General features: G+C 41.4%; 1 protein-coding gene across 1 annotated transcript in view; it reads right to left on the bottom strand.

Moving 5' to 3' along the window:
- ESYT1 (extended synaptotagmin 1) overlaps nt 1-13,351 on the bottom strand; it is a 95,912-nt gene that overhangs the window by 63,411 nt on the left and 19,150 nt on the right. Inside the window, exons 2-3 of the mRNA XM_073663730.1 lie at nt 4,369-4,410; nt 1,724-1,858 (exon numbers count right to left, since the gene is read on the bottom strand). Coding sequence (XP_073519831.1) covers nt 1,724-1,858; nt 4,369-4,410 — 177 coding nt within the window. The remainder of the gene's footprint in view (nt 1-1,723; nt 1,859-4,368; nt 4,411-13,351) is intronic.

Raw genomic sequence — 13,351 nt, 5'->3', positions numbered from 1 at the left:
TGTTCCAAGAGGTGTACTGTTTTCCCTCCCTGTAGATCTCACATTTTATGATGGACCACAGGTTCTCTATGGGGTTCAGATCAGGTGAACAAGGGGGCCATGTCATTATTTTTTCTTCTTTTAGACCTTTACTGGCCAGCCACACTGTGGAGTAGTTGGATGCATGTGATGGAGCATTATCCTGCATGAAAATCATGTTTTTCTTGAACGATACCGACTTCTTCCTGTACCACTGCTTGAAGAAGTTGTCTTCCATAAACTGGCAGTAGGTCTGGGAGTTGAGTTTCACTCCGTCCTCAACCCGAAAAGGTCCCACAAGTTCATCTTTGATGATACCAGCCCATACCAGTACCCCACCTCCATCTTGCTGGCGTCTGAGTCGGCGTGGAGCTCTCTGCCCTTTACTGATCCAGCCTCTGGCCCATCCATCTGGCCCATCAAGAGTCACTCTCATTTCATCAGTCCATAAAACCTTTGAAAAATCAGTCTTAAGATATTTCTTGGCCCATTCTTGACGTTTTATCTTATGTTTCTTGTTTAAAGGTGGTAGTTTTCAGCCTTCTTTACCTTGGCCATGTCCCTGAGTATCGCACACCTTGTGCTTTTTGATACTCCAGTAACGTTGCAGCTCTGAAATATGGCAACACTGGTGGCGAATGGCATCTTCACGCTTGATTTTCCTCAATTCATGAGCAGTTATTTTTCGCCTTTTTTGGCTAACACGCTTCTTGCAACCCTGTTGGTTATTTGCCATGAAATGCTTGATTGTTTGGTGATCACGCTTCAAAAGTTTGGAAATTTCAAGACTGCTGCATCCCTCTGCAAGACATCTCACAATTTTGGACTTTTCAGAGCCCGTCAAATCTCTCTTCTGACCCATTTTGCCAAAGGAAAGGAAGTTGCCTAATAATTAAGCACACCTTATATAGGGTGTTGATGTCATTAGTCAACACCCCTCCTCATTACAGAGATGCACATCACCAGATTTACTTAATTGGTAGTTGGCTCTCAAGCCTATGCAGCTTGGAGTAGGACAACATATATAAAAAGTATCATGTGATCAAAATACTCATTTGCCTAATATTTCTGCACACAGTGTATATGAAATTGGAACTGAATTACTGCTATAGTAAATATGTAACAAAAAACTAAGGTTCTTAGCGCACAAGTTGGCCAATTCATGAGGGCCCATTAGCCGCTGAAAGGCGTACCCTTTTGATAGGTCCCTAACCTTATAAGGCCTCTCCAGGGCTGAAAGACTATAATTTTAAGGGCAGACAGGATCCAGCTCTAGTTTAAGACGGCTTATGCTGATGGGTGGAGTGCCATACAAATATGTTGACATTTGTGATTTTAAAAAAAAAGATATAACCATGTCAGCTATTCATGACAGAAATGGAAATATTATTCTATATGTTGGGGGCAGAGGTAGATGGGCTCACTAAAACAGGCGAGCAGGCAGTGCCAATGCCATTTCCATAAATCCCCAAGTGAATTGGAGTTACAGAACCAGCACAGCAAAGTCCAGGCGAGTGTTTAAGCAATACTGAACAACTTTGATAGGTATTCCTATTTCAGCTATCCATGGCTGAAATGGGAAAACTTCTTGAACTTACTCTCATTTGTATTTTCACATGTGGCCATAGTAAGTACTAGCAAATGTATAAATGCAGAAACAATTACACTTATTTAAGACAGAAATACACAGAATGGCATGGCTTACCTTCTCTCCAACACTGATCTTTGTGAAGTGGAACGTAGAGAGGTGTGTGTTACATGAACGGACCAATGGTGCAATGGTATCTATGAGCAGCTTCTCCAAGTACTGCCCGATAAAAGGCCACATCTGTGCGAGAATCTGAAACGGAAGAATTTGCACATGAGAATCCTACACATTGCTTTATAGATGGAAGTCTCAGTCACTTCCCGATTTACAGACAGCCAATCCTACTAGGACAATATTCAGGGAAAGCCAACTGGATGGGGATTGAAGAAAACATGAAAACCTAAGATGCATATGCAAAGTGTGTGTGTGTGTGTGTGTGTGTGTGTGTGTGTGTGTGTGTGTGTGTGTGTGTGTGTGTGTGTGTGTGTGTATCTCTAACTCAAATTACCCATGTCTATTTACTTTCAGCCTTTTTACACGATAAACATTGTCATAATTAATAAAATTAGTAAACAGCATTACGGAAAACAAAAATAAAATTTAGACGATTACAGAGACGTTCACCAATTCAAAAAGTGAATTGCCCAGGGCAGATGGCGTGGAAATCTCTCTGTATGCCTTATCACCTCCAGCTGATCCTGTTAAAATCTCTGCCTCAAGAACATTTCTATTCAATGATGTTACAACTAATCGTGTACCATTGCAGAGTCCTCGTTTTGTATTCAAATTTCTCAACAACATAATAATGCTGCCCACCTCAAGTCTAAGGCAATGACTTGGCATGCCTGATGGGGTTAAGCCATTTAAAAATTCAATAGGAAAATGTTCCCTTTCATCGTCGTCATCTACAACAACAGAATCATCGCTCCAACGTCAGCTGATGTTTTTCTCGGACTCACCTCAACATTAAGCTCTTTATGTAGTAAGATACCCAGTGCATGAATGTAGTTGCGCCAATTACAATGACATAATATGTAAATAAAGATTTTTTCCTTAAAAGGGAATCTGTCAGCAAGTTTTCGCTATAGAATCCGAGAGCAGCATGATGCAGAGACAGAGACCCTGAAACCAGTGATGCATCACTTGGTCTAGTTTGGATAGAATCCATGTTTTCTCTGCTGTAGATGTAGCAGTGGTGAGAATGCTGAGCTGTGTATAACCCGCTCACACCACTGATTGCCAGCAAATTGCCTATCAGTGGTGAGAGAGAGGGATACTCAGGTTAGCCAGACTTGACTGCACGCAACACCTAGTCCGGCAGTGATAATCTCCTGCTGATAAAACACTGATTGTACTGAAGTTATAGCAAGCTCCTTAACAAGTGACATCCCGGGAATCAGGTGCTCAGTCTCTTCATTATACTGCTCTCACAAAAACTTGCTGACAGATTCCCTTTAATCAACCGGACTCGTAAGTGACAAATATGATGTAATAATAATTTTAACAGGACTTTAGGTAAAAACCAATTTAATCACTGGTAATATATAGTTGTTCATACAAAAAAACAACAACTTTGTCTTGTTAATTTCCCGTTGAACATGACAGACCTGTCGGTTGCCATAAATTTCAGTTTAATGTCGGCTGAAACTGCTGATTTCAGTAGCACCGGCTGACCATCTAAAGTGTATGGAGGTGTCCTGATTTTACCCAAATAGCAAGTGTCATGACAAAGAAGGATCGGGCATGATGGATTTCAATTTTCCAGCTCCTTTCGTTCTCAATGGGGATAAAAAGCCTCCGGAAGTGTCCGGCAGGGACTTCTTCATATCCCCCCACCTCCAGCCCCATTAACAGCATATGCACACTCTGCACAGCAGAAGCTCAGGCTCTTAGCGGAAATAGAAACACAAGAACGACTAGGAGTACAAATGGCTTACAAAGAAGAAAATGATTTATTAATCAATAGGTATACAGTACCAAGTTTTAAATATCATCAGCATAAGAAAAGGGGACAAAAAAGTGCAAAGTGCCTATCCAAAGCCCCCCAAGATGTAATGCGTCCCATCCCAGTTTTGAAAAAATCACTAGGGTCACCAAGGAGCCCACATAAATAGTCAGGGATACAAATAAAGAGTGCTCCTATCAAAGTTGGATCGCACTCACCACTACAGTAGTGACCTGCTACCTTGTGCCCCCCCCCCCATTTGCGCTTCCATCCAGCCTGGTCTTGTCCCTGTGGTGAGTACATACATTTTTTTGCCACATGGCAAGTTGAGTCCTTTTCATATCTGTTCAGGTCACTACTATACTGTTGAGTGTGATCCAACTTTGATAGGAGCACTCTTTATTTGTATCCCTGACTATTTATGTGGGCTCCTTGGTGACCCTAGTGATTTTTTCAAAACTGGGATGGGACGCATTACATCTTGGGGGGCTTTGGATAGGCACTTTGCACTTTTTTGTCCCCTTTTCTTATGCTGATGATATTTAAAACTTGGTACTGTATACCTATTGATTAATAAATAATTTTCTTCTTTGTAAGCAAATTGTACTCCTAGTCGTTCTTGTGTTTCTAACATGATTTGAGTAGGCTCCCTGGGTTAGCCCCGGTCACCCGGGATCCTAACCCGGTCTTTTTTGATTTATGCTATGTTGGTCGTTGTTTATAAATATCTTAGCGGAAATAGATAGGATGTGCCAACACTACAGAAGGGAGCGTTCTACCACAGCTAATACAATCACTCACAAAAGATGAAACTTACCTTGTTCAGCCATTCTACTTTTTCTATGTCAGGAAAGGTGACCTGCAAGAACAAACCAAACAGATTGGTTATCATTCAAAACTGATCATCAGCATTTCTACAACTATATTGCAACATGTAGAGATTCATCTTCTAAAGGTTGATGGTCTGGAAAGATCTAGAAACCAATAAAATAAACATACTCAATTTCATTTTACAGGATATCACTTTAGTTAACCATTTTATAATCAGAATCTGTCTAAAAATAATTTGTATACACGAAAGCTGGGTGACCTGATGGCAAAAACATGCTCCAAATTTACAATGATTGCAACTAGAACATAATCTACAGGTGCTTCTCACAAAATTAGAATATCATCAAAAAAATAATTTATTTCAGTTCTTCAATTCAAAAAGTGAAACTCATTATATAGAGTCATTACAAACAGAGTGATCTATTTCAAGTGTTTATTTCTGTTAATGTTGATGATTATGGCTTACAGCCAATGAAAACACAAAAGTCATTATCTCAGTAAATTAGAATAATTAACAAAAAACACCTGAAAAGGCTTCCTAAGCGTTTAAAAATGTACCTTAGTCTGTTTCAGTAGGCTCCACAATCATGGGGAAGACTGCGGACTTGACAAATGTCCAGAAGGCAGTCATTGACACACTCCACAAGGAGGGTAAGCCACAAAAGGTCATTGCTAAATAAGCTGGCTGTTCACAGAGTGCTGTATCCAAACATATTAATGGGAAGTTGAGTGGAAGGAAAAAATGTGGTAGAAAAAGGTGCACAAGCAACCGGGATAACTGCAGCCTTGAAAGTGTTGTTAAGAAAAGGCCATTCAAAAATTTTGGGGAGATTCACAAGGAGTAGACTGCTGCAGTAATTGCTTCAAGAGCCACCACACACAGATGTATGCAGGACATGGGCTACAAGTGTCGCATTCCTTGTGTCAAGCCACTCATGACCAATAGACAACACCAGAAGAGTCTTACCTGGGCCAAGGAGAAAAAGACCTGGACTGTTGCTCAGTGGTCCAAGGTGTTGATTTCAGATGAAAGTAAATTTTGCATTTCATTTGGAAATCAAGGTCCCAGAGTCTGGAGGAAGAGTGGAGAGGCCACAATCCAAGCTGCTTGAGGTCTAGTGTGAAGTTTCCACAATCAGTGATGGTTTGGGGAGCCATGTCATCTGCTGGTGTAGGTCCACTGTGTTTTATCAAGACCAAAGTCAGCGCAGCCCTCTACCAGGAAATTTTAGAGAACTTCATGCTTCCCTCTGCCGACAAGCTTTTTGGAGATGGAAATTTCATTCTCCAGCAGGACTTGGCACCTGTTTACACTGCCAAAAGTACCAATACCTGGTTTAAAAGCAACAATATCACTGTGCTTGATTGGCCAGCAAACTCGCCTGACCTTAACCCCATAGAGAATCTATGGGGTATTGTCAAGAGGAAGATGAGAGACACCAGACCCAACAATGCAGACGAGCTGAAGGCTGCCATCAAAGCAACCTGGGTTTCGATAACACCTCAGCAGTGCCACAGGCTGATCGCCTCCATGCCACGCTGCATTGATGCAGTAATTGATGCAAAAGGAGCCCTGACCAAGTATTGAGTGCAGACACTGAACATACATTTCAGTAGGCCAACATTTCGGATTTAAAAAACATTTTTCAAGCTGTTGTTATAAAGTATTCTAATTTACTGAGATAATGACTTTTGTGTTTTAATTGGATGTAAGCCATAGTCATTAACATTAACAGAAAAACACTTGAAATGAAATGAATCACTCTGTTTGTAATGACTCTATATAATATGAGTTTCACTTTTTGTATTGAAGAACTGAAATAAATTAACTTTTTGATGATATTCTAATTTTGTGAGAAGCACCTGTATTGCTCTAAAAAGGTATGTTCCCATTGAGCAAGTTTCACAAAAATCCTCAAGAAATTCAATTTTTTTCCCATCTCCAATGTGAATCTGTAACATAGTTTATATGGAAGCAATTTTCCGAGGAGGATTTGAAATCTGTGTCAGAAAAAGTCATGTCACTTACGACATGAAAGCCACTGCTGATAGGCAAAGATGGAGAAGTCAACTGAATGGGGACAATTCGCGGTATGATCTGGACCAATTCAAACATGAAATCATAGGCAGAACATGGAGGGTCAGCCTCAGATCTCTGCAGAGCGTTTCTCAGGCAACGCAGGGTCAGATTTTTTTTTTTTTTTAACAATTAAGAACTGTGAACTAACTAGAGCAATTTACTGCAGACCAAGAAGAACAGGAGAACATGTACATTTTATTATCTGGGTGGAATGGTGATTTAGAGAGTAACCATTAACACCATCATTTTACCCCCAATGAGAGCCATTCAGAGACCTTAGTGACTCACTGGGGTGCCAGCTCTCATAGTTCCCAGCAGGGAGATGGATTTTTGTCTAGGATCAGTTGTGAAGACTCATCACTACTAGGGACAGATGGTACTTGACAACAGGCAGTAGACGGCGGGTTAGTCAAAAGGGAGATACTTCGTGGCCGGCCCTTTATAGGGATTCACAGATTATCCAGCACATTCTAAGAATCTCATCAAATCAGAGCAAACGTCTCTGGACGTACAGCGACCATTTATCAGCCTTTACCAATATCACAACCAATATCAGTCAGAAAAACAGCAGACCAATGACTATATTCACCTAAAATGTATTGAATGCCAAAAATACAGAAGTGTTTGGTTTCTGATGTGTTTGCGGTACCACACCCTGGTATTTATTTCCGTTGTTTGTTACTATGACGTGACTCGTGCCCATGATACTATCAGTGTTTGTGAGGAAACTGAGGTTACTCGTGTTTTAATGCAGAAGGAAGACAGAGGATGACAAGATAAACAGGATAGAAAACATACAGATAAGCGTTGCAAAGTAAAAGGTTGCAGAAGAGAGTCCATGTATGTACAGTAGTTAAAAACCTCTAAAGACGAGACAGTCCTATATGGTATTTAGGATTTCTAATCACGGAGGCTGAGGTCATGTCTGGCCCGGGGAAGGCCCAGCCTTAATGCAGCACTTATTGCAGTACTCTCCAGGGACCATCGCAGAATGTACAGAGATCCATCTATTTCTAACACATTACTAAGACGCAAACAAAGCAGAAAATTAAACTGGCTGTCCAAATGGGGTCTTAATCATTTTAACCACATAACTATAAGGGTATGTTCACATGCACCGTTTTAAGCAGCAGATTTTTCTGCACCAAAACACAGTTTTGGCAGGGAAAAAAGCTGGGTAAAATAAGCACATTTTTGACACGTTCTTAAGAGTGTTTTTTGCAGCGTGTCCCCCCTCCATTCATTTGAATAGGTGAAAAACGCTGCAAAAACGATGAAAGAATTTACAGGTTGTGAACTTCAAAGGAGACCCAGAGGCTCAAAAGATGCAAGGAAAAAAATGCAGACTATGTACAATAGGGAAAAATAAGTATTTGATACACTGCCGATTTTGCAAGTTTTCCCACCTACAAAAATGGAAAGGTCTGTAATTTTTATCGTAGGTACACTTCAACTGTGAGACGGAATCTAAAAATAAAAAACAGAAAATTACATTGTTTGATTTTTACATAATTAATTTGCATTTTATTGCATGAAATAAGTATTTGATACAATAGAAAAACAGAACTTAATATTTGGTACAGAAACCTTTGTTTGCAATTACAGAGGTCAGACCTTTCCTTTAGTTGTTGACCAGGTTTGCACACTCTGCAGCAGGGATTTTGACCCACTCCTCCATACAGATCTTCTCCAGATCTGTCAGGTTTCGGGGCAACATTGAGCTTCAGCTCCCTCCAAAGATTTTCTATTGGGTTCAGGTCTGGAGACTGGCTAGGACATTCCAGGACCTTGAGATGCTTCTTAAGGAGCAACTCATTAGTTGCCCTAGCTGTGTGTTTAGGGTCATTGCCATGCTGAAAGACCCAGCCATGACCCATCTTCAATGCTCTTACTGAGGGAAGAAGGTTGTTGGCCAAAATCTCACAATACATGACCCCATCCATCCTCCCTTTAATACAGTGCAGTCGTCGTGTCCCATTTGCAGAAAAGCACCCCCAAAGCATGAGGTTTTCCCCACCATGCTTTACAGTTGGGATGGTGTTCTTGGGATTGTGCTCATCCTTCCTTTAAACACGGCGTGTAGAGTGGATACCAAAAAGTTCTATTTTGGTCTCATCTGACAACATGTTCTTCTCCCATGCCTCCTCTGGATCATACAGATGGTCATGGGCGAACTTCAAATGAGCCTGGACATGCTTGGCGTGAGTGGGGGACCTTGCGTACCCTGCAGAATTTTAATCCATAGTGTGTTACTAATGGTAAGGTTTGAGACTGTGGTCCCAGCTCTCTTCAGATCATTGACCAGGTCCTCTCGTGTAGTTCTGGGCTGATTTCTGACCTCTCTCAGAATCATCTTTACCCCACGAGGCGAGATCTTGCATGGAGCCCCAGACCGAGGAAGATTGACAGTCATCTTGTTTCCCTTCCATTTTCTAATAATTGCGCCAAGAGTTGTTGCCTTCTCACCAAGCTGCTAGCCCATTGTCCTGTAGGCTATCCCAGCCTTGTGCAGGTCTACCATTTTGTCCCTGGTGTCCTTAGACAGCTCTTTGGTCTTGGCCATGGGGAGAGGTTGGAGTGTGATTGATTGTGTGGACAGGTTTCTTTTATACAGGTAAGTTCAAACAGGTGTAATTGATACAGGTAATGAGTGCAGAGTAGGAGGGCTTCTTAAAGAAAAACTAAGAGGTCTGTGACAGCCAGAATTATTGCTGGTTGGTAGGTGATCAAATACTTATTTCATGCAATAAAATGCAATTTAATTATTTAAAAATCATACAATTTATTTATTTATTTTACTCACTTATATAGCGCCATTAATTCCCCAGTGCTTAACAGACATTATTGGCACTGTCCCCATTGGGGCTTACAATCTAAATTCGCTATCAGTATGTGATTTTCTGTTTTTTCTTTTTAGATTCTGTCGCGCACAATTGAAGAAATGTACATACGATAAAAATTACAGACCTCTCCATTGTTTGTAGGTGGGAAAACTTGCAAAATTGGAACTGTATCAAATACTTATTTTCCCCATTGTATTTACTTTGCTTGCATTGTAAAAACACAAAACTTTTTCGGCACAAAAAAGCCATGTGTGAACATACCTTAGTAGTGAAGGCACAGGAAAATACCTGATTTAAACAACCACTTTCTTTAGAACTGGATGCAAGTTTGAACTAATTTAAAGGGGTTGTCCACTACTCAGACAATATTGTCTCAGTCAACTATTTGCATCAGTAAAATAACACACATACTCCGCCTCCAGTGTCGGCGCTGTTCCAGCTGTGTCGGCACTAGCTGTCACGTAAGGTGTGGGAAAGACTTAGTGCAACACAAAGGGAAGAGGGAAAGGGAGCCCAGACTCTAGGGAAAGGGGGGGGAAGTGGAGACCACCTAGGTTGATCTAGCGTCACCCTGTCTCGGCTCTTCACCAATCGCCGCATGCGTGCCTCGCCCTGCATTTCCCTGGCGTATGGCTAAGACTATGGAAGGGAGGAGATGAGCACTAGTCGATCTCCACTAAACACTATAGGGGTGGACAAACAGGGGGAAATTGCTTAGCTTTAGACGAACTCCAGAAAAATGCACACACGTCCTCAAGCTTCAGAGAGGACGAGGTACTGCTCTTGCTAAAGCTTTCACAAGTAGTAATGAATATCGCCGGCACCTCCCTTTGAAACACAGCAGGTATATGTACACCCAGGCAGGGTGTTTATTAGCCAGAGGGAGGTAGCCGCTGGGTCCTAGAGACAGCCTCTAAGAAGATGTCTGTAATGGCAAACATAGAGATCTCCTGCAACCAACTGCAGGGCGACTGTCATCTCTGATACATCCGTGACACTAGCTCTCCCAGGGCTCAAGTGAGATTGGATGGCTCACATGACAAAACAATCAGTGCTGGCTTCTCTCTCCCCGTCTTAGGACTTATCAGAAATCAAGAGGAAGTGAGCAGCAAGCTGCAGCTCTGCCTTTCTCTTAATGTCTGATTTTCTTAGAATGTTTCTATTAAATAGAAAATCTGTCAGAGAAAAAATTTAAATCCATAAAGACCTCTCCAGAGAGGGGACATATCACCCTCACATTGAACATATGGGATTAGTTATAACTGGGGAAGAGAGAAACTAATTATAACTGGAGAAGTGGGAGGAAGCTGACCTTTCAATCTCCATTGAAGAAAGGGCCTTCCTGCAGCGAGCGAAGAGATTTACTCTGGGGAAAAAGACACCAGTGGTCAGTGATGAATATTGGTGTTCACATTGATCCTATATTTATGGGAGAACATAACGCATTCACTCACATCACCATAAGACCATTCTAACCCCTCCAACTTAATATCTGGTCCAATGGATGATGCTATCCATGCCATGTTTAATCTCCATAGAAAGGTAAAATTGCAATAGGAAATATGACGACAATATCTACCGCCTGGGACCTCCAGGGGCGTAGGAAGATATTCTGTAAATTGGGGATCTCACAATCTGATAAAAGTCCTAGCACATCCCACAATCAGCCCCCACATGAGCTCACCAAAGGGAAGTATGTGGGCGTAGCCTTGAGCTAATAAAAATAAGAGTTTGGGTCTCTGTCATTGGTCATTCTGGAAGACATCGTTCCCTGTGAGTGTTACATTTTCTCAATCGGAGTGCTTCCCTTCATAAAGATTAGAGCCATTCCTGCAACATCAGGTTTAGGAATTCTCTTTGGTTATTCCTTTTTATTTTATATAACTGTATATATATCATTATTTTGTTCCCATTTTGTATCTTCCTTGTATATTTTTATAAACACTGCCTACCTTTCTGGATTAAATATATAAAATTTAATAGAGCTGTTCCTCTTGCTCTGTAAACCACACCCCTGAAGCTATATGCTACCGGTAAGGGTGCACAATTCGTGGTGGAAGATAGCAGTTTCTTTTGTTATCGTGGAGTTGGCAGGGACCATACCGGGGTGTAATATATATTTTCAATGCATTGGTATCAGAGGTGTATATAACATACGTTCACTGAGCGGCCCCCAACACCCGGCCTAGTAGTGGAAGCAGCCGCAGCCTCGTCCATCACTCGTCACTCAATTGCATAATTGCCTTGACAATTGGAGGCAGCGGATTTGTGTCCTCTGACAAACTGGTGACAGTGGTGAGATCGGTGTGATCTCCCCAGTGTCATCCCTGACAAACTGGTAACAATGGTGGGATCTATGCGACTCCCCGGCTGTTATCCTTGACACAATCTAAGAAAGGCATTGGCAAGTGATGACAATGCATACTGAGGGAGGTTGGTATCAGTAAGTAGACAGGTAAGTAATCCATATGTAACAATACAAATGAGAAATGAAATATGCAAAAGTACCGTAAATGTTTGCGATATCTAAAGCATGTGTATCACTAGATGCTTTTCTTCTAATGTCTGGTTCCTTTATTGCTTTTGTAAGACACAGAACATTTCTTTTCCCCAGAACATGTACAATCTGGCTGGTGTGGAATTCAGTAAGTGACATAACACATCAGATAAATGCTTTGAAAACTGTTTCACTGGCGGTGAACGTACAATATGGTTGTAACAATGATTGCAGCATATTACTTGTCACATGCAATTTGTGTCGATACGTAGAAGCAGGCAAGATGTGTGAACAAGGCCGTGCAGCTGTTTGCCAACACTAAATATTGGATGCTGTCCTTGTCCCCTGGCTAATTTTCCACATTATCTGACATGTCTCACTAATACAAAAGATAAAATGATAGAACAAAGCATCTTCAAGAAGCAGCTGCAAGGAAAATAGTTTTTAATATGGATTGTTTGACAGATGGAGATACAATGGCACGGCAGCCTTCCTGCAAGTTAATGTACTATTTTCCGTAGTGGTTTAGGGCAACTATGGAAACCAAACTGCAACAGAAAACCTAGAGTAAATCTAGTCAATTGTAGCTGGCCACACTAGTCAGACAGAAACTCTGGGTACACACCACATCCTCCTCCTCCTCATCGGGTGCTTCTCAGAAGACATTTAGCACAGGCGGCAAATTTTTTTTTATTTTTCATGTGTCGTCCACGTGTCAAGATGTCTACTGAAACACACTGAAGAATTTATGCCTAAACAAGAAAAGAAAATTGAAAAATATATACTGCAAAACCTTCTTATGTTTGCTTTGATAAAAGAAAAGGGGTAGTGCAGTGCAGAAAAATTATTCATTGAATAAGGGATAATTGTTCCATAGTTATGTGTCCCACACCCGATTTCCCCCCACCATCCGCCAACCCCACACTCCCATGGCCAGGAAAAGTGGAATGGAGCAAGTAGTCATGCATATTACCTAGCCAAGCACGCCAGCGATTGACTGCAGCTGTCTCAAGCATGATGTACCACCAAGGACTACCACAGTGGCAACACTGAAGTAGATTCTACTGGTAAAATAATATATCTTAAAAATATTACTTAACACATTTCCTACTTTTAGCAATCTGAAATATAGTTCTCCAAATTGGACAGACCTTTAAAAGGGAATCTGTCAATTCATTTCAACCCCCAACCAGACATGTGTGCACGAATAAGAACAGAAGTGAATCACTACCTTTAATAAAGAAAAATGCAGTTCCAAAGTAGAGAAATCCACTTTAAAAGTGGTATGCAAATTATTCCAGAAGTGCTCTGGGAAGGGATGGTGCACTTCCACTGCCTCAGCTCCATTCTCAGCTTGACTCTGTCTTATACTTGGTAAATGACATGTGTGACATGCAGAAGTAGTGCTGTTGCTTCAAAAGCATCCAGCAACTATTACAAATAACACAAGCACAGGAGACAGTAAGTGTTGTGCTTCAGAAGCATCCAGTAACTAGAGGGGTTAACACAGTCACAGGAGACAGGGAGTGTTTTAGCAGAGCCCCAGGGG

Source organism: Phyllobates terribilis, unplaced genomic scaffold (genome assembly GCF_046119375.1).
Source record: "Phyllobates terribilis strain yellow unplaced genomic scaffold, ASM4611937v1 Scaffold_2__4_contigs__length_985480577, whole genome shotgun sequence".
NCBI classification, from domain to species: domain Eukaryota; kingdom Metazoa; phylum Chordata; class Amphibia; order Anura; family Dendrobatidae; genus Phyllobates; species Phyllobates terribilis.
This window is presented reverse-complemented; position numbering and strand designations above follow the sequence as displayed.